This window comes from Trichomonas vaginalis, chromosome I, assembly GCF_026262505.1.
Source record: "Trichomonas vaginalis G3 chromosome I, whole genome shotgun sequence".
NCBI classification, from domain to species: domain Eukaryota; phylum Parabasalia; order Trichomonadida; family Trichomonadidae; genus Trichomonas; species Trichomonas vaginalis.
This window is the reverse complement of record NC_067203.1, coordinates 9,810,003-9,837,288: the sequence shown is the minus strand read 5'-3', so window position 1 is coordinate 9,837,288 and position 27,286 is coordinate 9,810,003. Positions and strand designations below refer to the sequence as shown.

Sequence of the window (27,286 nt, the reverse complement as noted above, 5' to 3'; positions counted from 1 at the left end):
TCTTTTTTATTGTAAATTCTTTCAGCATGGAGATCGAGAATGAATCTTTTGAGAACTTTATGAGTTTTTACACCCGTAAAGAGGTCCTTCGAGGAAAGATAGTCCAGACTACATGAAGATGTGGGTTAACCAAAAAAATCCGATGGTTTCCCCATATTCATGTAGATCTTCGAAAAAATGAGCACCAAAAAAGCCAAAAAAATAGGCTTTTTATTGGATTTGTACACTAGATAAATAATCTATTTAGGATCTGACACTCTTGTTAGCCAGAGATATGAGGTCCTTTCTAGGAAAACGATCTATTCATCCATAAAAAAAATGAATTATCGTTTTCCCCAGAAATTACATGGGGAGTGGTAAAAGTAAGGAAAATCTGGGTATGTGAAAGAAGAAGTTCTCTTATTTCTTTATTTCTATTTTCTGCTGATGATTGAAGAGCGGTGTTTTCATGTGAGTTTTTTTAATTGAAATTTGCACCATGTGAAATAAGAAATCCAGCTACTTCTTTACTATTATTTTGAACTGCATAATGAAGAGCTGTATATCCGTAATTATTTTTTTCGTTGATATCTGCACCATGGGAAATAAGAAGTTTAGCTACTTCTATACTATTATTATATAAAGAATACGAACATAAAGCACACGTTGATATTAATATTAGCTACAGAACGAAGATTCATTTTCAACCATAAAAAAATAATACAATTTCCTTTCAATCCCTTAATGCATTATATTTTATATATATATAAAAAAGAACAAATAAAAATACATAATACAAATATTAGAAGAAATCATCATGTAAATCGCTAAGCATCTTTTCCATTTCAGACAATGAACTTGCATAAAATTTATTACTTTCTTCTACAGGCGTGAAGAGTTCGCCATCTTTTGTCTTTATCCAACCACTTGCTTCTTGTTTTGGTCTTATGCACTGGAATATTGATTCACCGAGTGCCATTGCTATCCTCTCCTCTTCAGGGTTCTCTGGTTCAGGCGGCAGAGGCTGTGGCATTATATTTACCTGAGAAATTTGGAGTGTTTTTGCAACAGCGTCTTCCTGAGCAGAAGCAGCAGCAGCATTCTCTATCTTCTGTTCCGCGCATGGCTTTACTTTTATTATCAACTCATTCAGTATCACAGGGGCTCCACATTCGATGCATGCCGCGTTTCCTTTCATGCATTGCGTGATCAGTTTCAAAGGATCATTTGTACATGATGTACATTTCGGAGTCAAAGCAAATGTCTGGTCAAACAACTCCCTCTTGATGTGCTGCTTGTCAAGCAACTGATACAATACTTCGAGAGGATCTTTGCTTTGAGCATAACATAATGAAAACCAAGTTATGGGCGTGGAGGGCGGTTTTTGGAAAACTGGTCGGATAGAAATTTTAGATTTAGAAGATTGTGGGATAATATAGAACATGTACTTGTCTCCGAATGAACTGGGAAGTACTTCAGTCGTGTCGTCGATGATTATTGGAACATTTGAATCTTGCATCTGAGGAATGAAAACTCCGTATGGAAATGCATCGCCACGCTTAGAGGGAGGAACAAGATTGAACTCGACACCTTTAGATTTGTTGGCTGCACATTGTAGAATCTGAAATTGGGGCTTGATGTTTTTTACGGGCGCAAAAACCGTCGGACAAGAAGGATTTGCGAAAAGTCTGTAGAATTTACCGTCTTCGCCCTGTCGGAATTGCTCGGCGATGTACATGGCGTACTTTACTGCATTGGGAATTGATTTGTAGACGTTGTTTGCAAAGTATTCGAGAAATGATTTGATTTCGCAGCGTTTTACGTTGTATCCGAATACTCTGTAGTATAGTTTGCTCTTTTCGCCCATTCCTGTGATGACTCTGGTCAGTTCGCTGATCTCATTCGTGTTCATTCCGATTTGATTTTGAATTTGCGGCTGGATAGGGGGTTGTATCTGTTCTGGAGCAGGAGGAAGTGGTGATTCTGCGATGTCTGATGGAGCTGCGTGTTTCTTTGGTTTCCTCTTGTTTTGGTTCATTTGATTTGATTTTTGCTTCTTTTGTGTGGGCATTTGAGGCGGTTTAGGAGGTTGCTGCTGAGCTTGTTGAGGTGCTGATGGCTGTGGTTGCTGCTGTTGCTGTTGTTGTTGCTGTTGCATCTGTGATAAAAGATTATGTGTGGAAGTATTTTGAACTTGGCTTTGCATTTGGTTCTGTAATGAGTTCTGCATTTGCATTTGATATTGGTATTGGTTGTTTTGTGGCATTTGCATGCTAAATTGAGATTGCATAAAATTCGAAGCATTCATCATTTGTTGGTTCTGTTGTGCCATGTCAGGACCTGCCATAGATGACAGAGACGTATTTGATGCACTCCTGCTCATTGTAGAAGCATCAAAAGTTTGTGATTGTTGCGGTTGTGCTGGAGAATTTTCTGGATTTTGAGAAACCATCTTTCCTGGCATCATCTGCATCTGATTCATCTGGTTTTGTTGGTTTTGGTGAGGTTGCATCATATTTTGCGTTTTCATTGACATTTGGTTCATTTGATTTTGCTGATTTGGTGGGAAACCGTATGCATTCATGAACGCCATCTGGTAATTTTTTAATTGATTCTGGTACATTTGCTGAAAATTCATATTTTGCATTGGCTGATTTTGCATTTGTCTGTATTGTTGTTGCTGGTTCTGATACATCTTTAATTGATTCATTTGGAAGTTCTGGTACTTCTGATCTTGATGACTCATAAACTTCCAAATGCGCAAAAAACGTGACAATTTTAAACATCATGAGTTTTATTCTTTTATGAATATGATAATTAAATATTTGTAGATATCTATTGTAAAACATTACAAAACGCCATGGGATTTGGAAAAAAAAGCTAAATGTTTTCCGTTGAAAAGGGTTATCTCAAAAGATAATTTAGGAGAAGAAAGTTTGAACAATTCGTTTCATTACAGATTCATAATGTAAAAAAGGTGGACTCGATAAGATGCTGATAGAAAAAAAAATTTTTATTAAAAAACAAGTATGATATAAAACATTTTGAGGAGTTATTGTCCTGCATTTTGTAGTATTTGCTGTATTAAGCGGACGTCTTGTTCACTTTCAGCTGAAGATAAGCGAATTTTTGGTTCTTCTGGCTGTGACATACGTGTGCGGACCTGTTGTTCGTTATGGATATCCGGAAAAGTAATTCCGTTTTGGGCTATGAACTGTCCGTAATCTTTATCCATTAATTCTTTGAGTTGAGAGGTAACTGTATTATAAGACTGGTGGTACGACTTAATAATTCTTTCGAAAAGAAGCTTCTTGTAATCTTCTTGCTGTTGTAAGATTCTTTCTTTTTCTTTTGCTGCTTGTTTTTCGATTATTTCCTTTCTAAGGTTTAACCTATCTTGTGCTTGTTGTATTCTCTTGGTTTTTATGTCATTTATATAAGTTTGGCAAGCTTTTTGATCAGGATTTTCTCCATTCTTGAGTTGAAGCCATTCTTGCTCTAATTCGACTAGTGCTTGCTTATAAGCATTAAATTCAATCCGCTCGAGATCAGATAAATTGTCAGGAACTGGGATTTCAGATACACTTTTGAAGCTGTTTGTCATTTGTCACTTTTCTATTTCTAATCAGGATAACAAGAATGTTGAAAAATAAAGCATAAGCAGTATATTGAAATGAAAATTATATTTACAAAATAAATGAACAATAAATAAAAAAATAAAATATAAAATCTTAAATTTCTGGTGGAACAAGAGATGTTTCCATCAACTGGATACCCATCTTCTTAATCTTAGCTATCTTCTTCTTGATTTTAGTCATCAAAGCATTCTCCTTGCTCTGAATCATGACCATTTCGTTCTGAATGTCTCTGTATCGAGTTTCAATGGCTGAAATATCATCACTAAATGTTAATGGAATTGTTCTTGTTGTGTGATCTGTTCTTCTCATGGCATCAAATTTAACTTTGCGTTGCGTTATTCTCATAAGCAATCTGTTATTGATTTCTTCTAAATCTCTCACTGTTGTTTCTGAAACTAACTTCTCAACTTTCTCAAATCCTTCGTCGGTAAATCTTTCTTCGTGTTTAAGCAGTTCAATCTTTTCACTGAGGTTCGCTGCTTTCTCCCTGTTGTCATCGAGTTGTCTGCAGAGAGCTTTGACGTTTGGAGGAGGAACATGACCACCTTCAACTGTCTTTCTCTTTAACATATCTTGGATACATTTTTGATCTTTGATTTTGGCTTTCAATTTCTTAATTTGCTCATGACATTCGTCTGTTTGTTGTTCGATTGTTTCTAACATTGATTTTCTCTGGTCAATGCTCTTTTCGTATCTTATCCTTTCTCGTGTTGCCGCTGAAGCTGCACTCATTCCTGTATCTGGGCAAACAATAAGCATTCTTCTTTCCAAGTCTTCCTGCATCAATCTCAATCTTGTGCTCTTTTGTTGTGCATTTCTTAAAGTCTCCTGTAAATGAGGGAAATGGAATTGATATACCTTCTTTTGTTGCTCATTGATAAATACATGTGATAATATCTGAATGTTGTTCTTGATTTCAGCATCTTGTGCTTCGAGATTCGACATTCCAAAGTCTGTTTGGATTTCGATTGACTCCTTAGGAACATTTCTATCAGGACTGTCATTTGCAGACATCGAGAAAACATCCAAATCTAGTTGAGGAGCTCCTTTGTTAAGTGATGATTGCAATTGCTTCAATTCCATCTTTGCTTTGATAATGGAATCAACAATTGCTGATAATTGCAAAGATTTGTCTGCAATCTCTACTTGCAATCTTGTTCTGTCTAATTGTGTTGTGATAGCGTTTTGTATCAAATTCCTTGTCCATCTGGAATCAGCGTTTCCTGTAACATATTCAGCCGGTGTTCCTGCAGCAACTTCTATTCCGTATCTGTCTTGAGCAAGCTTAGTAATTGTCAGCGATGGGTCTTCTTTTGGCTCTGGATCGCTATCAATAAGAGATTTTCGTTTTCTGTCGTTTTCAAGAAGAGAAAGATTTTCATCACTTGGATGACGTTTCCTTCGTTTTCTGATTGATGAGAATGGGTTCTGTTGTTTCTTTCTTGCTGTTACGACAACAGGAATTGCAAAAGCTTTGTGCTTGTAGTCAACTTCCTCTTCTTCTTCGTGTTTCTCTTCTTCTTCTTTCTTGTTTTCGTTGTCATCTCTGAATGATGATCTTCTAGAGCTTGGTTTGGAAACAGGTTTCTCTTCTTCATCATCTGAATAGAATTTATCTGAATAATAGACGTCATCTTCTTCTTCCTCATAAACATAAGTGTACTGTTCTTTTTCTTCTTGTTCCTTTTTACGTCTGATTGCATCGAAATCAGATACTTCTGTCCTCTTGTATGCAACAAATTGATTATCTGGATCAGTGAAATAATCATATTCATAATCAGAATAATCATCCTTCTTTCCGGTCCTTCTCCTGATCATTGGTTTTCCATCTTTCATGACTTTTGTTGCATGCAACCCTTCGTTGTCTGTAAATTCTTCGTATTCAACTTCGTTTTCTGGATCATCACTCTTGTAATGACCAAATTTATGCCTTCTTATCTTTGGCTTGTTATCCTTGCTGATCTTCTTTGTATGCAATGCTTCATCATCTGTCAAATATTCATAGTCACAGTCGGAATCTTTGTATGATGAAATAGGACGACGACGAATAATTGGTTTACCATCTTGATCAATGTGTGTAGTGTGTAATGCTTCATCATCAGTTGAATATTCGTATTCATATTCGCCTTCACTATTTTTATCACCTTTAGTGTATCTGATGAATGGTTTGCCATCTTTCTCAACATGCGTTTTGTGCATGGCTTCATCATCACTCAAATATTCGTAGTCGTATTCGCCGTTGTCGTTCTTATTCAAGTTCTTTCTTCTCCTGATCATTGGTTTTCCATCTTTCTTCACTTTCTTTGCGTGAAGTCTTTCGTCATCTGTAAGATATTCGTAGTCGTATTCATCATCACTGTTCTTCTTTAAATTCTTTCTTCTTCTGATGTAAGGCATTCCATCTTTAGTTACTTTTGTTGCATGGAGTTCTTCGTTATCAGTAAATTCTTCATAATCGAATTCACCTTCATCATTTTGTTCTAAATTCTTGCGTCTCCTGATCATTGGCTTGTCGTCTCTAACAAATTTTGTGGCACGAAGTTCTTCATTATCTGTAAATTCTTCGTATTCGATATCATCTCTTCCATCTTTATAATGTCCGAATTTTCTTCTTCTGATCATTGGTTTCATTTTGGCTTCTTCCATCTTCTGAATTGTGTGTAATGCTTCATCATCGGTTGAATACTCATATTCATACTCACCATCACTGTTTTTATTTCCTTTCGTGTATCTGATTAATGGTTTGCCTTCTTTCTCAACTTTAGTCTTGTGCATAGCTTCATCATCACTAAGATATTCGTAGTCGTATTCACCTTTATCATTCTTATCTAAGTTTTTACGAAGTCTTATCATTGGTTTTCCGTTTTTCTTGACTTTTGTTGCATGAAGTTTTTCGTCATCTGTAAATTCTTCGTAGTCGTATTCGCCTTTGTCGTTCTTTTCCAAGTTCTTTCTTCTTCTGATCATTGGCTTTCCATCTTTAATGAATTCTTTGGTATGGAGAGCTTCATCATCTGTAAATTCTTCGTATTCAACTGGATTTTCGGGATCGTTGTCTTTGTAATGACTGAATTTACGTCTTCTGACAATTGGCTTTCCATCTTTATCATATTTCTTTGTATGCAATGCTTCATCATCTGTCAAATATTCATAGTCACAGTCGGAATCTTTGTATGATGAAATGGGACGACGACGAATAATTGGTTTACCATCTTGATCAATGTGTGTAGTGTGTAATGCTTCATCATCAGTTGAATATTCGTATTCATATTCGCCTTCACTATTTTTATCACCTTTAGTGTATCTGATGAATGGTTTGCCATCTTTCTCAACATGCGTTTTGTGCATGGCTTCATCATCACTCAAATATTCGTAGTCGTATTCGCCGTTGTCGTTCTTATTCAAGTTCTTTCTTCTCCTGATCATTGGTTTTCCATCTTTCTTCACTTTCTTTGCGTGAAGTCTTTCGTCATCTGTGAATTCCTCGTATTCAATGTCATCTCTTCCATCTTTGTAATGACCAAATTTGCGTCTTCTTACATATGGTTTCTTCTTCTCTTCATCAACATTATGTGTTGTATGCAATGCTTCATCATCAGTTGAATATTCATACTCATATTCATTATTTTCATTCTTATCTCCTTTCGTGTATCTGATTAATGGTTTGCCTTCTTTCTCAACTTGAGTCTTATGCATAGCTTCATCATCACTAAGATATTCGTAGTCGTATTCACCTTTATCGTTCTTATCTAAGTTTTTACGAAGTCTTATCATTGGTTTTCCGTTTTTCTTGACTTTTGTTGCATGAAGTCTTTCGTCATCTGTAAATTCTTCGTATTCAACTGGATTTTCGGGATCGTTGTCTTTGTAATGACCGAATTTGCGACGTCGGATAATTGGTTTCTTTTTGGAATCATCAACTTTCTTTTTGGTGTGCAATGCTTCATCATCTGTGAATTCTTCATATTCAACTGGATTTTCTGGATCTTCTTCTTTGTAATGACCAAATTTACGTCTTCTGACAATTGGCTTTCCATCTTTATCATATTTCTTTGTATGCAATGCTTCATCATCTGTCAAATATTCATAATCAGAATCATCATCTTTTTCTTTCTTTTCTTTTCTCTTTCTTATCAATGGCTTTCCATCTTTAACAACTTTCTTGATTCCTGTAATTTTCTCAATAACCATTGTCTTCAAAGACATATTGTTTTCATCGGTTTCTTTCTTCTCTTCATTAGCATCTTTATCAGCTTCTTTCTGATCATCTTCTTTATTTTCGAGGTCTTTTTCTTCAATGTTTTTGTCTTTGTCTTCATTAATTTCTTCTTCTTCGTTTGGTTTGTTGTTTTTGTTAGCTTCGGAATCCCAAGTTCCGCTGCTTGAGTTTTCTTTGTGTTCTTCCTCTTCTTCGTTAGCATTTGCAGCAGCATTTGAATCTTGGTTTTCACTGTCAGCGTAATGAGCTTTGATTGTCTTTGATTTAATTGGTTTTGTTGATGATGAATGTTCCGTTCTTCTTTGATTCATGTCATCTTCTGGTGTACTTTCTGTTAAATCTTCTTCTTTGATAGGAGTTAGCTCTATCCTTTCTCCATCTTTATCGATGTAGAAATATCCGTCTTGATCTTTCTTGACATCAATTTTTTCATCGTCTGTATTGAAATAATCGTCACCTTTTTTAGAGATCAATTTTCCATCTGGATCGAGGAAATTGTCTATTAGAGGTGCGTTATCGAACACAAGACGTCCATCGGAATCTTTGACCATTTTGAGAGGTCCATCAGATAAAAATTCTTGACTTGGTTCTGATTCATCAGAATTATTATGTGATGTTCTCATATTTATGCTGTCAACTTCAGTAGGAGTATGTGCTTGATGTGAATCACTTTCCATGCCACTTAATCCTAAGAAATCTGATGGAAATTCGCTCGATCCGACATCACCAAACTTTTTATGCCTTCTTTCTGCTTCGCTGAGAGCTTCTGACACTTGTGCGCTTGTATTCATTTCGTCAAGTGTCGGGGGTAAGAAGGCACCTTGGCTCTTTGTGTAAGCGTGTTTCGTAATTGGCTTCTGAGAGAAAGGAATGAAAAAGTCAACTGATGAAATCTTTCCTTTGTTCTTGGAAAGAGTAGAGAGTCGGAGATTTCTCATTGAACTGGAAAGATTTGTGTTGCGGGCACTCTTAACAGGTGATGGTTCGATTTCTGCTGGTCTTTGAATGGATTCGGACTGGAATTTCGAATTATTAATATTCTCAAGAGTATTTCCGAGAGTTAATGATGTTTGGCCGTCGGATTGATAAAGTCCTGAGACAATATTTGATAACATTGTACTCTTTTGTGTTGAAAGTTGCAATGATTTCGATGTATTTGATAAATTATTTGGAGAAAGAATGTCATTCAAATGATTGACAAACGGATCAATTTCGCCAAGCATGTTACCTACACGATCACATGTCTCAGCTGGAGTGACGGCTTGATCTAAGCACTTTTTTTCTAATTCTGCTTGTAATTGCTTAGTCTTTTCGGCCTTTTTGTCAATTCTTTGAATCACATCCTTTAAACTTGGTTCACCGCGATATTTGTTTAATTGTTCAGTTAAATCGGCGTTTGTTTTTGATAATCCATTTTGAATCTCTTGAAGCTGGCCGATTTGCCTTACCATAGCTTCGTATTTCTGCTTGGTCTGATTTGTGTCATTGAAATCGTTTTTGATATTATGAAGATCATAAAGTACGTTTCTTATTTCCTTTTGCATATTTTCATTGCAACTTCCATCTTTCTGACCTTGTACCTGTATGTGATACTTATTATATCTGTGTTTTGCTTCATGATGAGCTCTGAAAGAATTTTTCATTATCGCAGGATATTTCTTGAGTGTATTGCGTAGATTTCGATACATTTCTTGATGTTTTTTGATTGCTTCAAGTAACTTCTCGTTATCGTTTTTGACTGATTCTTCTGTTTGAGAGAGATGAGTTGAATAATTTTGGTATTCTTCATTCTCATTCTTTAAATCCTCGATAATTTGATGTAACTTCTTCCGTTTCTCTGTTTCCGACACCTTCTTCCCCTGCTTTCGACTCTCCGCTTTAGGAGGGCGAAAAAGGGCGGAATTCATAATAAAAAAATTTAAACAATAACGACAACAGGTTTTGCATTATATGAATGCTGATTGATTATCATTAAGAAATCTTCATTAATTAGCCCTAAGGCGGGTGATTTTTCTTCACTTATATATCAAACTCTATGTAGTAAAAAAAATATTGAAATTGAAGTAAAGGTTTTACTGCTTGTATAATATTTTCTTATTGGACAATACAATACAAAATGAATATTAGGGTCTGGATGATGAATCTAAGATATTCGTGAACATTTATATAGTATATAACTGTAATTGATAATTTCAGTAAGATTTTAAAAAAAGTATCTTCTGATGAGCTTTTACAGAATAGTAATTAATTGCATTTAAACGAAATTGTATTTTGATAAAATTTAATGGAGCACTTACAATTTTCTGACAAGTTCTCACAAAATCAACAAATCCTGTTTTAATTGTAAATATTATATTAACCACATTCGGTACAACATGGTAGTTTTTCAATACTTTTTACAGACAGAAAATATCAGCCATTCACCTTAAGGGATCACTGCCTTAGTTTACAACTATTCAATTTTTAACATTTGCTTTAAAAATGGTATAACAACAAAGAATTGGCAACCAATATTATGAAATATATAATCAATGATACAATACTATCTTATGTGCAAATTTTCGAAAAAAGTATTCAAATATCTAATGTGGTGAAGCGCAGAAAGACCTCTAGATTTGGGTTGTTGACTTTTTTCAATAATGAAGATATAGACTCTTAATCATATTTAAACATATTATTTCAATAAAAAATGAACATCGGATGGACCAATTTTGAGAAATCTTGATCAGCGGGCTCTCAGGGAAAACTCCAATGTTTAAGGTTTTGATCAAATCTCTTCTTTTTGATATCTGAAACGACAAATAGGTAGATAATGGTATGGACATGTTATGGTCATGCTTATGCAGAATGATATCTATTCTATCAAGAGAAAATAGACCTCGAAGTGTCGAAAATTGAATAGTTGTAAACTAAAGCGGTGATCCCTTAATCATTTGAGACATAAGGTGAGAGATGTCAAAAAAAATGAGAGAATGTCAGTAAGTGGTAATGCACTCTTAAAATAAAAAGACGATTAAGAAAGAGGAATTTAAATATTCTTTATGATTTATTACTTTATACAATTTAACAAAAAATAAAATTACTTTTTTGGACCAAAAGGATTATTCGTTGCACCAGCGCCACTAAATGGGTTAGATGCGAAAGCGCCGCCTCCAGCAGGTCTGGCACCAAATAGAGTAGATGATCCTGCTGTATTAGTTCTGTTTCCGAAAACACTTCCGCCACTACCAGCCCAAGGTTTATTAGCGGTACTTGCAGCTGTTGTTGTTCCTGTGGTAGTAGATGTAGCAGATTTAGCACCGAACTTTGATGCTGTTGTGGTACCAAATACTGACTTATTTGTAGTAGTAATTGGTGTTGTAACTGATTCGAAGCCAAACCATTCACCGCTTCCTTTGTTCTTCGGGCCACTCTTGGTCTTGTTCTGGGAACTAAACGATGAAGCTGCTCCTGCTGTTGCTCCTGCAGCTGGTGTAGATGTTGCAGAGCTTGCTGGTTTAGCTGGTGATGCAAATACTGATGTCTTGGATGCGCCGGCGTTGAATGGTGATGCTCCTGCGGTGGGTGTAATGGATGGGGGCTTGGCTGTAAAATTGACCTTTTTATCGGCTTCGGCGGTTGAGGAAGTTCCCTCGGCGTTAGATGGCACTTTTTCTGTATTTGAAGGTGTTTTATCTGTGGCTGCTGCTGTATCTGTATTTGATGGAGTTTTTTCTGTAGTTTCTGCTTTCTTTCCAAATGAAAATCCACCTGGTTTCGCTAAAGTTGAATTTTCTGCTGGTTTAAGACCTGTACTTCCACCAAGTGGAGTTGTTGGCTTAATTCCAGTACCTGTACCAAGCGAAGTTGGTGGTTTAAAACCTGTAGTTCCGCTAAGTGGAGTTGATTTAAGTCCTGTATTTCCACCAATTGAAGGAGTTTGTGACTTAAGACCTGTATTTCCGCCAAGTGGTGTTCCTGTTGGCCTAAATGCAGGTTTAGCAGGACCGCCGATCGCAGGAGCTCCGGCTGGTTTAGCGATGCTAGAAATTCCACCTGAAAGAGCTGGTTTAGCTTCTGGCTTATCTTGCGCTGTAGCAGATAATGAAGTAGAGCCTGAAGATTTTGAAAGTCCGCCTAATGATGGAGCTGCTGGGCCTACCTTGATTGTAGAACTACTGATGCCACCTAATGATGGTTTGTTACCAGTAGCTCCTTTATCGTGTGAAAATCCTGGTGGTTTGTTGGCGCCAATTCCAGAAAGTCCGGCAGTTGGCTGTTTCGAACCAATTCCGCTTGAGAATGATGGCTTTTGGGTAGAAATACCTGAAGCCTTTGTTTGTTTATTATTGTTCGATGGTTGAGAATTATTCACGAATTTATTGTTTAAATCTGATTTTGGTGAAGGAAAATATGAAATAATACGTTCGTTATACATCGTTTGTAAGAAATCTCCTTCATTCGTAAGCATATCTGCTGATGTAGATTTTGGAATTTCTCCTTGCTTTTTATTACCCCAGGATGTACTTCTACTCATAGTATAAGGATGCCAGGGAAGTTTCTTTGTGGTCTGCTCGTTATTAACATTATTGTTACTTAGCTCTTGTAATTGGAATTCTTCAAAACTCAACATCAGACACAAATTATTTGCTGAACGATTATTTTAAATTCAAATTTCATTAGCAATAAAATGAAACGTCATAGATACATTAGATAATGCAAATTTTATAATTTTTAACTGCAAACACACCCGTAAATATTTGGAATAAAGATTTTAAAATCTGTCACTTTTTTGCTCGTTTGAATGGGAGATCGTGTGCATTTTAGCAGTGCCAGTGAACTTCTACGCGAGCATACATTTGAAGCTGAACGTCTCATGGAACTTCACACATTCCATGATGCGAAAGAAAGACAATTGGCGAAGCTGAAACAAGAAGAAAAGGAATTACAAGCTATTCTCGCAGAACAAAAAGATTTAATTACTATATTTGGAGCTTCTGTTGGTGCTTCTTCAGAATCTTTTGGTGATATTCCAATTATTTCAGGAACTCAAACATATGATTCGTTATATACTCAATCAAGAAGTGCGCGTGACAGAAATGAGAAATTAACGAAAGATAGAAACATTTATCCTAGTGATTCCGCATCAAACTTATTCGCAGAATTTGATACTCAATTAGCACATCAACCAGCAGGAGACATGGCAAATCCTAACGCAAACACGCATCCATCACACGCGTTTGCCCAATCAAGGCAAAATTATTATAATAAATCTCCAATCGATTTAATTTTACAAGATTTACAAGAAACTCAAAACTTTCAGCAATTTTTCGAAAAGTATCCACTCGCCTTAATGTCATACTGCACTTTATTCGTTGATGATAATCAAAGATTCTCAGGACTTCCAACAATTATTGAAGGATGGGAAATTCCTGTCAGGCAGCAGTTTTGCCAAGCATTCATTGCAGACTGCCGTCATCTTGCCGCATTTCAGCAGCTTATTACCGACATGTACAACGTTCCTACGATATGCGAAATGACATCTCTTATTGAGACTCGAGTACCCATATTCTACAATTGTCCACGTGCATTTTTCCTAAAATACGAGCAGTCTACCGACGAATTAGTCTTCCTTAAGGAAAAGATTCAACTAAGATTTCCTCTGAAGCAAGGAATCTTCCAGCGAGCCATTGTTTCACAAAATCCAATCGAATCCAATTCAGACGACCCAGAAGTCAGCCAATCTGATACCCCTATCATCCAAGAAAACAAGAAAATTTTCATTATGCCCGTTCTTTCCGTTGTTTCTCAATACCAAGTTGAAGGAATCTTGTGTTTGTTCGATAAAGTTGGCGGAATCAAAGATCGCGATTACCTGACTACATCCATGCTTGCAAGATCAATTGCTTTGATGATTCCCGGCCTGGAAAAATCGGAATTATCTAGAAAAAGAACGCAAGCATTCCAACAAGCTGTTTACAACTATGTTTCATTGTGTACTGCCAGCGAAATGTCTTCTATTGTTGACCATATCTTTACTTCTTTCACGGATTTCTTCAATTGCGAATCAGTGAAATTATTCAAAGTTTCTGTTGAAAAAAGTGTCGTCAGAGAATTGACGAAATTTGAAACTTTAGAAGATCCTATTCCCATCACAGGCATTGTTGGAACAGCCATTACATACAGGCAGACAATTAATTCCACAAAGCCACAATTCTCTGAGCATTATGATTCTGTTATTGATTGTTATGATGAAAATTCTTTTTCTTCTTCACTTTTGGTGTCTCCTATTTTAGATTCATCGAAAGTATATTGGGCCGTTGTATTGTATAACAAGAAGGAATTGCCTTCTTTTACGGCTTTGGATGAAGAAGCTTTGACAACGATTTGCGCCCATATGTTGCCAATTCTTCAATCAGCTTGGAAGAATAAGAAATTAAAGAAGACAATCGCAGAATCAAAGCAACAAGTGGGACAAGCTGAAGCATTAACTGATGTTATTGCTAGTCTTAAATCCCCTACAGATCTAATGACAATGATACAAAGAATGAACAAGTTTTTCAGAGAAAACACTCACTTCACTTCTGTTTGTTTATATACTGTTGACAGGTTTAGAAACGAATTATTTGATAAATACAGTGAAGAAATCGATGTCATCTCTTTGAGTGCTGATCATCCTGCTTCTAAATGCTGTAAAACAGGTTCTGTTGTTGAAGTTGAAGATAACGTTGACAACACGAAAACTTTGTATTTCCCAGTGTTGAATACTAATTATTCTGTTATTGGTGTACTTAAATTTGGTGGAGAAGAAAAGACTGCACAGATATTACCATCAAAACCTTTGCAAAGCCATTCAAATAATGAAGAAAGACGTAAATTTATTCCTCCTCAAGCATCATCACTTTCTATTTTGAACACGTTTAGAACTTCTATTTCTAGTGGTCGTTTATTGAGTTGGACGAATGCGGACAACAACAATAACACGAACAACGAAGAAGTTTCACAAGGATCTGTTCTAAAGATGGTGAAGATGTGGCAAAGAATTTGTGGATCAGTTCTCGAAGGAGCTTTGAAAGACATTTATTACAACAGGAAGAAGAAATTGATTGATTTTATAAATATCGCTTTATTCGAGAACCAATTCGATGCTTCCTTTAAAGTATGGCAAGAAGTGCAAATACTCATTGATGACTTTAAACCTTTACCAACATCAATGGTTGATATTACTTGCGCCCACATTCCGGACATTGTTTTTGCAAATACGGCGGATTTGACTGAGCGAACAATTAATCTTTTGAAAGCTTTGTCAAGTCTGAATGGTTTAGATGCAAGAGGATTTAGTTCATCGAACAAAGGAGTTCCGAAACCGAAATCACAAAGTTCAATGCCAATTATTAATGATGAGAGTGGTTCTAATGGCGAATTTCTTTCGACAACTGCCTTGGATTTCATGATTATGGATGAAGATGACATGTTGAAAGGAATCATGCAAACTTTCCGTGATCTTGGTGTTCTCCAATTTTTCGGATGCGAAGAAGAAACAGCTATGGAAGTTGTTTTGCAGATAAGAGCTTTGCATCCTCCTTTACCTTTCCATTCATGGAGATTGGCTGTTGATCACTTCCAGTACGCAACTTTCCTTCTTTTGTCAACAGGTTTCGTCAAATTGTTGAGTGAAGTTGAAATGGTTTCAATTTTGCTTTTCCTTTTGACACTTTATTCAGACCCTATCGCAATGGAAGGAGAACCATCCGTTGACCAAACAATATCATTCACTTTGGAAACAAGTGGTTTGTTCTCAACAGTGTCCAGTTTGTTCACTGCTTTCTCGTGGACTGATATGTCTCTTCTCCAAACAATGGGTGCTGAACAAAAAGCACAATTGTGGAGAACAATCGATGCTTTGGATTCTACTGGACAAATGGAATGTTTCGTTGGAGCATCTCCTTCTATTGTCTTGTGTGCATTGGCAAGGCAAAGTATCTTCCTTAGAGAAAGAGATGTCGCTGAGAGATGGGCGAAACTAAAAATGGATGAAGTTTTGGATCCATCTGAAAAAGAAGATTTGGTCGAATTGATGAAAATCCACTTGGAATTCGAACGAGATTCAATTGTTGTTCCAATATTAGAAGAAGCTGCTAAACTCGATGAATCAATGAAGGCTCTCATTTCAAGAGCAAATATTAATATGGGTTCAATTATTGGTGGATAATAATTTTGTTTTTTTTTGTAAATAATGTTTGTATAACTACTTTAATAAACTACTATCTCTTTTTTATTTATTAAGCTTAGTATCAGGCAAAGCTCTATAAGTAGCAATAACATTTAAAGATATGTGAATTTGAAAAAATCAAGCATAAGAGCTGTTTTGGTTTTAGATATGTAAGTTGTACTTACAACCAAATCAACTTGTTAAGGTATATAATAAGTTGATTCAGCATCAAATAATTCAATGAAAACGGTTATTTCATTTAAATTTGGCGGGGTTTTCAAACTACAAATATTATCAATGGATAGGGCATTTTCAAGGTGTTTGAAATATTAAAACGTCATTGCTTTATCATTATTAAAGTATAGACATTCAATAACAATCATGTTACCAATTGCTTAAATAATTGGATTTTAATCAACTAATTCTAAAGCATGAAAACATCGAGGAATGATAACAGTAATAATACTTGTAGGATTTTATTCGAAGATTTCATAAATACAAGAAAAATTCGATATAAAATAAATTTGCAAATTCATTTTCCCATGAAGATCTATATGAAAATTCAATGTGAATATTGACAAATATTATTTTATAGTTTTATACTGATCATCTTTCGTTTTAAATTCAAAATTTCGAAAATATATTTACAATGATATTGTTAGTTATATAAATCATTTCTATTTGAATAATATATCATTATTTTGAAATATATGATATAAATAATCATATCAAATATTATTTTCAAAATTGTCAGAATTTGAAGAAACAAAAATACATAAAAATCATTGAGATGCATTTTAAATTCATAAATGATATGTTTTGATAGCAAAAAAGTCGACCTTAACGTAATTCCTTTCAACTCTAGATTGTCTTTCAGAATATTAGGAAATCAATAATATTTGAGCATATAGTTTCCGATCTTATAAGGGAATTTTTTACTTTTTATCGTTTATGAACATCATTCAAAATTTCAATTGAATGGAGGTTCGTGTCAAATTTTTGGTATTTTTCCCTCAAATTTTTCTGATATCAATTGTTTTAAACTTTGTATAGCTATTGAGTTAATAGTTTTTCTACAAGAATTTTATTTTATGATATCACCAGAAAATTCTGAATATTGACAAATTTGAATTAACTCAATAAATTGAATTCAATTTCTGAACTCCTTTAAAAAAATACATGAAAAATACCATGCTTAATACAATAGATATTTTTTAATTTGAATGTGCAAAAAAGTTGATGAACTTTCTCAAATCACTTCATTTTTCTAAAAAGAAAACAATGTCGAGTGAACAAGCCTCACATATGAGCTTCTATGAAGCAGTTGAAAAGAGAAGAATGGTCTGTGACTTCCAAGATAAAGAAGTTCCAGAAGCTGTCTTGAAAAGAATTATTGATGCAGGTTTAAAGGCTCCAACATATGATCACCTCAGAAACTGGGAATTTATCATAGTGAAAGATCCTAAGGACAAGAAGCATGCTCTTCAATTCATTGAGCAATCAACACCTGCTCAGCTCAAGATTTTGGAAGAAACATTATCTAAAGGCTCAGCACAGGAGAAGATGTATTCAATTGCTATGCCAAGACAATATTCCATGCTTTATAATGCATCATATATTGTTTTTCCATTCTTCAAATCCACACCAGATCTCATGCATCCAACATGCGTCAGTTCATTAAACCCAATTTCCTCTATTTGGTGTGTAATTGAGAACATTTTCCTTGCTGCAACTGCTGAAGGTTTGGCCTGCTCTATGAGAATCCCTGTTGGAGAAGAAGGACCAAATGTCGCAAAGGCTATTGGCGCACCAGATGACTACCTCTTGCCATGCTATTTGGGAATTGGATATCCTTTGGAAGACAGACCAAAGATTGAGCAAATCCAATTCACAGCCGAACAAAAGGTGCACTATGGCAAATGGTAAAGATCTCAAATCAAGATGATTTGCTTTCAAACGAAAAATTCTGGTAAGATTAATAAATAAAGTTGAATTTTTCTCAAATTTTTATTGTTTTGATATCGAAAATTAACTTTGCTGCGAGGCATGAATTAAAGTAGGTATCTTTTGTTTTTAGTTAGCGCATTTGTACTGGATAGTATTAGTATTTCAATATTCTTTGTGCATCAGAAAATTCTAATATGACAGCCTTCTTTTTGATTTTTGACCATTCGAGTTTTGAATCTTTATATTATGTCATTTTTATATCATTATTATTAGATATGACTGCTGAAGTCATAACGAGAATTGATTTGTACAGATATTTCCAAGAGCCCTTGGTTTTGAATGATTAATTGATGCGAAAACATCTATGTATAAACTATTTAAAGTTAGTATATGCATATATGCCTTCTATGCTTCAAAATAAGGAAATTCAGATTAAAGATTGAGATGTTTTTCAAATTTCTTATATAAATAAGGTAAGCGACTTAATTGTGATTATAATTGTGTAATCTTTTCTTTTTCATGTAACAGAAAAGCTTTATATTTATTTGAGGGGGATACACTAAAAGTTTTTTAACGCTTGAATTAACCGTTTCAAGTTATTCATTACACAATGAGCGCTGACGACGTTAAGCAGGCTGAAATCGATGCCAAGACAACAGCTATCATTGCAGAAAATGGTGGTATCAATTACTTAAATGCAAATTATATTCACAACTTTGCTAAATCAGCAATTGGAGCTAATGATGCTATCCTTGCTCGTCTCCAACCAGATATTGATGTAGACATGAACGACCCAGCATGGCGTCGGGCTATGTGCGTCGCTCTTGCTTTTATCAAGCGCTACCACTTAGATGAAACACGCGAGACAATGAAACTCGAGTTCCCAGAGGAAAAGGGACTCCCATCTAAGACTGGATTCTCAAAGTCTAAGGATATTGAAGCTTTCTTCGATAAAATTGCCGTAGCTGTAGCAGATATGAAATCTCGTACATTCGAGAAGAATGTAGACTTATTTGCTGAAGAAGCAGGATTAGAACAGAATAAGCGCCCAACACGTGAAGGCCGCCGTGCAAGAGATTCAGTTCAAGAAAGCCCATCAACAGGCGGTAGCCGTGGATCCCACAGACATCATCGCTCCTCCTCTAGACAATAAACTTACATATATTCGATGCTTTGATGACTAAAATTTCCGTTATATTAAACTAAATAATAATCGCTTATTTTTTGGTTTCACATCTACTGATATATTTAGTTCATTACCTCAAACTGAACTAATATATATTTGGCTGCTTCTTTCATATCGATATTTGGAAAAGTAATTTCGTAATTTATTGATCACTACATGTAAAATTACGACATTTACTAGTTTATGAATATAAATTTAATAAAAGAATTCTATTTACTAATAGTTTGATAAATTTTTATTCAAAAATCGGCTGATATTGTATATATTTATAGGAGAAATATTTCTAATTATTTGTTTCTAGTCTATCTGTAAAAGGAAACAATCGATTTTATCCTTGATGTCCTCATGATTTTGGACAAAATTTTGTAAACTTCAGAATCTTAGTCCTTGATTATGAATAGTTATGAATTATATCAGAAGCTCATAGAAGCCATCAACAACAAAGCAAATGAAGAATTAGAAGACTCCTCACTACAAATTGATCCATCTCAAATCTGGGAATCTCTTTTCAAAATCGCAGAAACATCTCCACACATAATTCCACAATTCATTCAATTACTAACACGTCTTTCTTTTGCTGACGAATCACCAATTGTTGATTCACAAGTAAAATTACTCCAAGACGCTACAAATAAAGAAGATAAAGAAAAACAATTTGTCAAATTACTTTTATTGATCTCATTCATCGATGTTGATAATTCTATTACCATATTTGATCAATTGGTATCATATATAGAATCAGAATACAAAAATTTACCAAAAGTCCCAAAATTCTTAGTCGATTTTACAAAGAAATGCCATGTAGACGTTCAGCCATCCATTTACAAGATCTTTCTTAAGAAATTTGATGACACTTTCCTAGAAAATGAATTAAATCCAGCAATATCAACAGCATTTGCATTATTTGTTAATGACGAAAGCTTACCTATCAAAGACAAGATCATTAAGTTACTTACATCCAATGAATTGTGTAAAATTTCCGGATGTTTCATTTTGGCCACAAATCCATCAGTTTTTTACAAAGAAAGGAGATTACTCGATTACCTTGTCGAATTAGCATACTCTACTGAGCAGAATATCTCAAATGCAGCTCATAAAGCTCTTAGAGCGATTATTACTGATGAAGCGAACGAAAACAACGAATATATCGCTCAGAAATTCATTAAATCCTTTGATAAGTATACACCTGATACAGTTCAGTCATTTTTCAAGGTTTTACAGACATTATTAGAAAATACCAATAAAGCAACGATAAATCTCATCAATCAGATCTACCAGTTCGCCAAGAACCATCTTTCTGACCAATCCCCAGTCATTTCTGCTGAATCAATCTATTTACTCGCTGCAATTGGCCAAATTGACCCAATTTCCGTGTTGGAAGTATCAGACAAGGTCACAAACCAGTGCAACAGACTCCTTTCATCTGATTTCTCTGGCCACGCTGCATGCAGAATCGCTTCTTTCTTCGCAATTACGAAATCAGGAGAAGAATTCCTTGAAACATTGCAGAAATCGTTTGTTTCCAATGACGTTCAAATGACAAACAAAGAGAGAATAGAATTGGCCACTCAATTGGCAACAATGAGCCAAAATAAAGAAAACATCAAATTAATTTACAAATTTGTTGTTGATAACCTCCAAAACGCCGGAAATTCAGAGTTCTTCTACGTAATGTCCGCTGCTGTTGAGATTACCAAGAAGTTGGAGGATTCTAATGATATAAATCAGTTATATCAAATTTTGATTTCTTTGTTAGAGAAACAGACAGATAACGTTAAGGTAAACGCAATCTGTGAAGTCATCCAAGTGATCCTAGAGCTTAACAATAGCATCCAAGCTGATTTTGTCAAGAAATTTTTCGAAGATTTTCTTGAAGGCAAATTACATATCTTTGGAGGCCTTCCTTTGGAAGCATTCGGTGATGGCAACTCAATCTTGTTCCACTTGGTCGCTCAACATGTTGAAAAATTCCCAGAAATTGCGAAATCTCTAAATCTCGCCCAAAAAGTCTTTTCCGTTCTGTTTTCAATATCCCTTGATGCAGTTCCAGACTTCCTTGAGATCTTCTACACTTGTTTGAAGACAAAAGTCCTTGATTCCGCTGCATTTTCCGAAAAAGACCAAAATTCACTTTTGGAATTGGTCTTCCCGTTATATACAACAGGAGAATTTGGTGCTCTTGCCATCAATAATGTTATAGAAGCATTAATTGCGGACAAGGACTACTTAAAACAAGAAAATATTTTTGAATCTCTCGAAACATCGATTGTATCATTTGCCGGATCAGATTCATATGGGCAAGCTGAAGAACAGTTCGTCCACTTGATTTCTTTGGCACTTTCCGTTTGCAACAAGGAAATTTCCGAAGAATTCTCCAAGATTATCAAAGATTACATAGTAATCGAAGAGATTTTCGTGAATGTCATAAAGTTGCCTGCAAGAAACATCAAGATCCCGCAGAATGTTGTTGTTTCCATGGTCCAAATCGCTCTGATGTCACAAAGTGAACTGAAAAAGAACGAAATTTCAACTGAATCATACAACGAGCTGAAGAATTTGATTCAGAATGAAATTTCTAACCCTGAAACACTCAAGGCAATAAGGAATTCATTGGGTAAAAACAAGAAGAACACACTTAAATTCAACAAATTGTTCAATGTCAAATAATCTTTTTATATTTCTATATATTATAAATAAAGCTTTAGAATTTATATTTAAATGCTTATTTTTTTAAACATATTCAACTTATTTTATGAAATTTGATTAATCTTCTCATCAAATAACCAAATTAAAGTATATAATCAAGGAAACTCAGAGTAAATAATAATGAAAAAAAACCAAGAAAAACGCACTTGAGCTCATTTTAATTGTTCAAAACTTAATATAGTTGACACTCTCGCAGAATATTGAGAGTTTCACACTGAAAGAAACAGAATTTGAGGTAGGGGCTTGTAAAAATGATTTCAAATTCAACAAATTGCTCAATGTCAAGTAATCCTTTTATATTTCTATGTGTTGTAGATAAGTCACTAGAATTCATATTTAGATACATATTTTCATTAATCATAAGCAACTAAATTTCCCAAATTTGAATAATTTTCTCATCTAAAACTTCATGGAAAGCATATGATTAGAAATTCTGATGATAGAAGCATTAAGAAAGATGATGCACATAATTGTCGATATTCAATATTTTTCAAAAAGATAATTAGGTTTTTAGGCTTTGCTCTATAGAAAATGAATAACTTTATGATTGGCATGAATATTTAGTAATAAATGGTGAATAGATCTTTTAGAAAATTTGATTATTTTCGGTAAAGAGCTTGAAACTTTGATAATATGTGTAGAATAAGATTGACATTTTAAATCTAAGTAAATTTTTGTATCTGGCAAGAAATTATGCCGTATGAGTGTAAAAAAGTGACGGTGGTTTGGCCTTTCTTTTACAGATGAAATACGTCGCTGCATACCTTCTTGCAATTGCTGGTGGAAATGCTACTCCATCTGCTGCAGATGTCAAGGCTATCCTTGAATCCGTTGGCGCTGCCGTCGATGAACAGAAACTCAATCATGTTATTGCCAAATTCGAGGGCAAGAACATCGAAGAACTCATCGAAGAGGGTGCTAAGAAGATGATCTCAACAGGCGCCGCTGTTGCTGCTGCTCCAGCTGCCGGTGCTGCTGGCGCTGCTGCTGAAGAGGCTCCAAAGGAAGAGGCTAAGGAAGAAGAACCAGCCGCCCCACTCGACCTTGGTGACATGTTCGATTTCTAAATGAACACCCCTTTTTTTGCAAAAAAATATATTTAACTAAAATCAATATTTTATTTAGAATTCGAATCAAATGCAATCGAATTTTTACCGAAAATACTGATAATTATCAATAGAATTATCAAAAAAACATATTTTAATAAATCACATAAAAAACAAAATGATTTATACAAATTTATGATGTAGGGTATTGTAAACCTCTCTCTTCTAAGCGAGATTTCATGTATGCTTTGAGTGCTTGGATGGTTTGTACTGATAAAGCCGTAACATCAACAAGAGCGCTTGAATTCTCCGGGATATTAATTTCTGGTTGCATTTCCAGTAATATTCTGTTGATCTCATTGTTCTCTTCCTCTGTTTCCATCATATCTGATGCTTTTACAAAGGCGCGAAGTTCTTTCTCGTCAATAGCCGGGACCTCTGGTTTTGGTATAAGCGAATTATTTAAGTTGCATGCAACTTGTTTGATCTTTGGTGGTGGGAAAGACATTGCAACTAATAATTTTGTTTTAACGCGTGCAAGTTCATCTGGCCAACTAGAAGTTGAAAGAATATCAATAGACCTGCGTTCCTTATTGAACAATTTTCTGCTTTCCGAAACACAGCAAAGAATTTCTGGTTCAATTGATGGTTGTATTTCTATTTCAGTCCAAAGTTGCTCAATATCGTCAAACCAGTTCTGTATGCGCTGGTATTTGTTTTCTAATATTTTCTGTTTAATTAAATTTAGGCAAAGTTGGTTTTCTGCTGGTTGCGCAACCTTATCATTCTTATGAAGCTTCATCCTTTGTGCATTATTAAAGATAGAAGAGCATGGCTTTGTCATAAGGTGCTCCATTATCTGTAATGATTTTTTCCTCAACAATGCATTCATCAATGTTTGTTACTTTTATAAAAGTGACTTTTTCTCCCTTTCAAATTGGAACATTTGACAAAAGAAAGGTACATTCACTATTTTTGACAAAATTTTAAATTTTCATGGGGTTGTAAATCTTATAATAACTAGATGAATAAGGAATAAATCCCAGTATGATGTGCATCATTATATTAAACACTATATGTAAGGCTGGTGATTCTATTAACACTTATGAAGATCTATAGTATTTGAGCAGATAAATTTGATAATTTCTAAAACTCTTATATTTCAAAATTAAAGTGTGCAAAAGCATTTAAATGAGAGCAAAAAGAGAATGATGCTGCTAAAACTAGGTGTTAAATTCCAATTATTTCGCATCACAAGAACTACCCAGTAAATTCGGCCATCTTTTTTTGCAATTATTCTCTATTACACATATAATATAATGGTTAGGGTTTGGGAAAAAGTTACTAGAGAATTATTGACTTTTGAAATAATGCAGAATTTTACTTGAAGAAATCATTAATTTATGAGTTCCAAATTGCTAACCATGACGAAAGATCATTAAATTTGCTACAATTAAATACATTTATTGCAGAATTAAGATAATTGAAATTAAAAATTTGAAATATTGCCTTTTTGAATAAAAATTTAAATTTGATTATATAGTCATGATAATATATTAGAGAAATTAAAAGAAAATATTTGAAACCATTCAAATATTTTGAATGTCTTATCAATTTAAAATATTAAAAGATTGCTTGATTTTATCATCATTAGTTGTTATCAAAGTTTTCTTCTTTTGATGAACAACAGTAAATGATCTGTTAATACCTTGTCTTCCTTTTACGCAGCAAAATCAAAATGTATGATGATAATCTTGTACTCATTTTTGAAACTCTCTGATTTACAAGTAAGCATTCCTTTGGAAAAGCAGTCCTATTCTGTTTTCAAGATATTTTAAAGCCCCCACTTCATACAATGCGCAGATCTATTCGAAATTGCAAGAACTCTCAAGAAAAATGCTGCAGCAAAGAAGATTCCAAAGTTTCTAGCATCAAAAATTTACAACCTTAATACAACAGTTCAAGAGAAGCTCGATAAGAAAATATTTAACCATAAAGCTGGATACCATTCGATATTTACTATTGAATATAATAAAAAGTTAATTGTAACATATTTTACATGCTATTTGCTGACTCTGTTCCATTAGATTACCATATATCTGTTTGAAATCTAAAAAATTTTTATGATTTTAACCATGTGTTGTTGAAATCATATATCATTCTTAGCTAAAGTATAGTTTATGAGTCTGTCACCATCTAACTATATGAATTTTCAAAAATGTCAATTATGTTCATTTTTTTTGTATATTCAGCCACAATTTCATGTTGTTGTACTATTCAACTATTATTTAATAATTTTATCGATTTAAATATATGATGAGATGCTTAGTTCTCCCGGAAATCGATTTTTAATCACAATTTTAACTTTCCAAAAAAATTCGAAAATAAAAATTCCTCTCAATTTTCTAAGTTTTCTAACTCGCCAAATCTCTAGCCAAATTTTTTTTGGCCCGTATAAATATTGTTAGGCACTATATAGGGATACTATTTATCCTATTTTCATCCCATTTTACTGTTATCGCCTAGTGAATGTACCTTTGACAAAAGATGAAGATCAAAGACAGAGGACCTGGAGGCTCTCAATTTCTATTGTTCTGATTTGTAAACTTTTTCACAAAAATTCGAATTGGGCAAAATTCGATGAGTAGAAAACAAACTCTAATAGATTATCATAAAATTTATGCCAGCAATATTAAATAGCACAAAGCAAAGTTTTATGTATTAGTTGATACACTTCATATATTCTACATTAACTTATAATATTTAGCAATTAAAGTCAGCATGCATGTTTTCATGTTTAACAATAGGCGTTCGCTTATACTTAAAGAGACTATAAGAGGCTCAACCTGAATTTAATTTTTATGGTTTGAAATATCTAATATGTTCATTTATTGTATATGTATTTTCTTTGTTAGTCTATTTCTTCAGCATTGATGAGCCATTAATGAAGTCCATAAATAAAATAGCAAATATGTATAATTTAATTTGTTACGACTTTCAATATAAAATCGAAATAATAAGAAAAGACTTGATTTTGTATTGAATGATAGATGCTGAATTTTTGGAAAGGTGGTAATAGAACGACTTTTTTTTCTGATGTGGAAAAAAAAATTCAGAGGAATATTTCAATTTTAAAATTTTCATTTATTTTGTTGATTAATGCAGCAAAATTGGAAGGAAATAGGAGAAAACATATCAGAATATATTGATGATGATGAATTTTTATCTGAAAGGAAACCATTAGAGATATGCAAAATTCTTAATTACGCAACTTTGACAGCTTGTCAATTCTCAAATTTGTTTGAAAACCTCGCAGAATATAACGGTAAAGATGACATGTTTAAGATGATTAGTCGTGCACGCACTGTTGATTTCAAGACTCAAGATGAAGTCGAAGAAGTTGAAGAAACTTTCACTTCAGTTCTCGGAATTCCTTCTCTTAATAAAGTATTTTCATTCTACAAGAACATTCCTCATGATGAAAAAGCTGTTCATCTAATCAAAAATTATTCTAATTCTTCTAGGAATGGAAATATTAGCATCTTCCTTAATTATGAAGGAAGGATGAGAAACCTGGTAATTGATAATAAGATTAATTCAACAGAATTAATTAACATGATTGCAGCAGAATTTGGAATAGATATAGATAAATTCAGAGCAAGATGTGGTACAAAGCAAATTATACCTAATCATCCATTATCAGATTACAATATACAAGATCACTGTGTGATCAATATATGTCTGAGGAACCGCGGAGGAAAACCTGTCATTTATTTATATCCAAAAGAAGAGATTGATGTGAAAGTAAATATTAAAGTCAATGATGGTGTTTTCTCTTTTGTTTATCCATCATTCGACGAAGGAAGTACATGGAACGTCAAAGCTTCACCAACAGGCGAAATCAATCACAGAGGAAAGAAATTGAGATATCTCTTCTGGGAAACACTCTTTTACCCTAATCTTCAGATGGACAAGGGATTTGTGATCAAAGGAAAAGATAGTGTTGAGTTCTTCGAAGAGAAATTAAAGTTTATGAATCTCAACGATTCTGAGATATGTGACTTCGTCACTTATTGGTGTCCAAAACTCGCTGCTTACAACTACCTGAAAATATACTTCCAGTTAGAAAACTTTGATGAGATGTGTCCATTATGTGTCGATCCTAAACCCGATAATATAAATAGAGTTTTCTTCGCTGCTCTACCTCTACAAACTCCTTGTGATGTTGAACCACAAGATCTTCCAAGATTCAAACGTGATGGCTTTACAGTCATTGAATGGGGCGGAACAATTGTTTCGCAATTAAACTTCTAATTTTAAATTACTAATAATAATTATAATTCCGAATTTTAAAGAATTAAAAAAGAAATTTCT

General features: G+C 34.2%; 11 protein-coding genes across 11 annotated transcripts, besides 2 other annotated features; 6 read left to right on the top strand and 5 right to left on the bottom strand.

Moving 5' to 3' along the window:
• Positions 1–693: 693 nt before the first annotated feature.
• TVAGG3_0959870 (homeobox protein BARH-like family) lies at positions 694–2,748 on the bottom strand (the record flags this gene model as incomplete). The annotated part of the gene is made up of 1 exon (XM_001319668.1): positions 782–2,725. The coding sequence occupies one exon, from the start codon at positions 2,723–2,725 to the stop codon at positions 782–784; it is 1,944 nt and encodes a 647-aa protein (XP_001319703.1).
• Positions 2,749–3,031: 283 nt separating this feature from the next.
• On the bottom strand, positions 3,032–3,583 carry TVAGG3_0959860 (uncharacterized protein; the record flags this gene model as incomplete). Its single annotated transcript, XM_001319669.1, has 1 exon — positions 3,032–3,583. The coding sequence occupies one exon, from the start codon at positions 3,581–3,583 to the stop codon at positions 3,032–3,034; it is 552 nt and encodes a 183-aa protein (XP_001319704.1).
• A 127-nt stretch (positions 3,584–3,710) lies between these two features.
• On the bottom strand, positions 3,711–9,743 carry TVAGG3_0959850 (uncharacterized protein; the record flags this gene model as incomplete). Its single annotated transcript, XM_001319670.1, has 1 exon — positions 3,711–9,743. One exon carries the CDS (start codon positions 9,741–9,743, stop codon positions 3,711–3,713), a length of 6,033 nt encoding a protein of 2,010 aa, XP_001319705.1.
• Positions 9,744–10,804: 1,061 nt separating this feature from the next.
• Positions 10,805–10,836: a mobile genetic element.
• A 79-nt stretch (positions 10,837–10,915) lies between these two features.
• Positions 10,916–12,352, bottom strand: TVAGG3_0959830 (uncharacterized protein; the record flags this gene model as incomplete). Its single annotated transcript, XM_001319671.1, has 1 exon — positions 10,916–12,352. The coding sequence occupies one exon, from the start codon at positions 12,350–12,352 to the stop codon at positions 10,916–10,918; it is 1,437 nt and encodes a 478-aa protein (XP_001319706.1).
• Positions 12,353–12,614: 262 nt separating this feature from the next.
• TVAGG3_0959820 (cyclic nucleotide phosphodiesterase family) lies at positions 12,615–16,058 on the top strand (the record flags this gene model as incomplete). Its single annotated transcript, XM_001319672.1, has 1 exon — positions 12,620–16,027. One exon carries the CDS (start codon positions 12,620–12,622, stop codon positions 16,025–16,027), a length of 3,408 nt encoding a protein of 1,135 aa, XP_001319707.1.
• A 1,250-nt stretch (positions 16,059–17,308) lies between these two features.
• TVAGG3_0959810 (nitroreductase family) lies at positions 17,309–17,997 on the top strand (the record flags this gene model as incomplete). Its single annotated transcript, XM_001319673.2, has 1 exon — positions 17,309–17,953. The coding sequence occupies one exon, from the start codon at positions 17,309–17,311 to the stop codon at positions 17,951–17,953; it is 645 nt and encodes a 214-aa protein (XP_001319708.1).
• A 563-nt stretch (positions 17,998–18,560) lies between these two features.
• TVAGG3_0959800 (uncharacterized protein) lies at positions 18,561–19,385 on the top strand (the record flags this gene model as incomplete). Its single annotated transcript, XM_001319674.2, has 1 exon — positions 18,585–19,127. One exon carries the CDS (start codon positions 18,585–18,587, stop codon positions 19,125–19,127), a length of 543 nt encoding a protein of 180 aa, XP_001319709.1.
• A 91-nt stretch (positions 19,386–19,476) lies between these two features.
• TVAGG3_0959790 (armadillo (ARM) repeat-containing protein family) lies at positions 19,477–21,870 on the top strand (the record flags this gene model as incomplete). The annotated part of the gene is made up of 1 exon (XM_001319675.1): positions 19,554–21,827. The coding sequence occupies one exon, from the start codon at positions 19,554–19,556 to the stop codon at positions 21,825–21,827; it is 2,274 nt and encodes a 757-aa protein (XP_001319710.1).
• A 717-nt stretch (positions 21,871–22,587) lies between these two features.
• Positions 22,588–23,024, top strand: TVAGG3_0959780 (translational elongation; the record flags this gene model as incomplete). The annotated part of the gene is made up of 1 exon (XM_001319676.2): positions 22,610–22,933. The coding sequence occupies one exon, from the start codon at positions 22,610–22,612 to the stop codon at positions 22,931–22,933; it is 324 nt and encodes a 107-aa protein (XP_001319711.1).
• Positions 23,025–23,089: 65 nt separating this feature from the next.
• TVAGG3_0959770 (acetylation-dependent protein binding) lies at positions 23,090–23,813 on the bottom strand (the record flags this gene model as incomplete). The annotated part of the gene is made up of 1 exon (XM_001319677.1): positions 23,106–23,804. One exon carries the CDS (start codon positions 23,802–23,804, stop codon positions 23,106–23,108), a length of 699 nt encoding a protein of 232 aa, XP_001319712.1.
• A 52-nt stretch (positions 23,814–23,865) lies between these two features.
• Positions 23,866–25,452: a mobile genetic element.
• A 619-nt stretch (positions 25,453–26,071) lies between these two features.
• Positions 26,072–27,226, top strand: TVAGG3_0959750 (ubiquitin-like family; the record flags this gene model as incomplete). Its single annotated transcript, XM_001319678.1, has 1 exon — positions 26,072–27,226. The coding sequence occupies one exon, from the start codon at positions 26,072–26,074 to the stop codon at positions 27,224–27,226; it is 1,155 nt and encodes a 384-aa protein (XP_001319713.1).
• Positions 27,227–27,286: the final 60 nt, after the last annotated feature.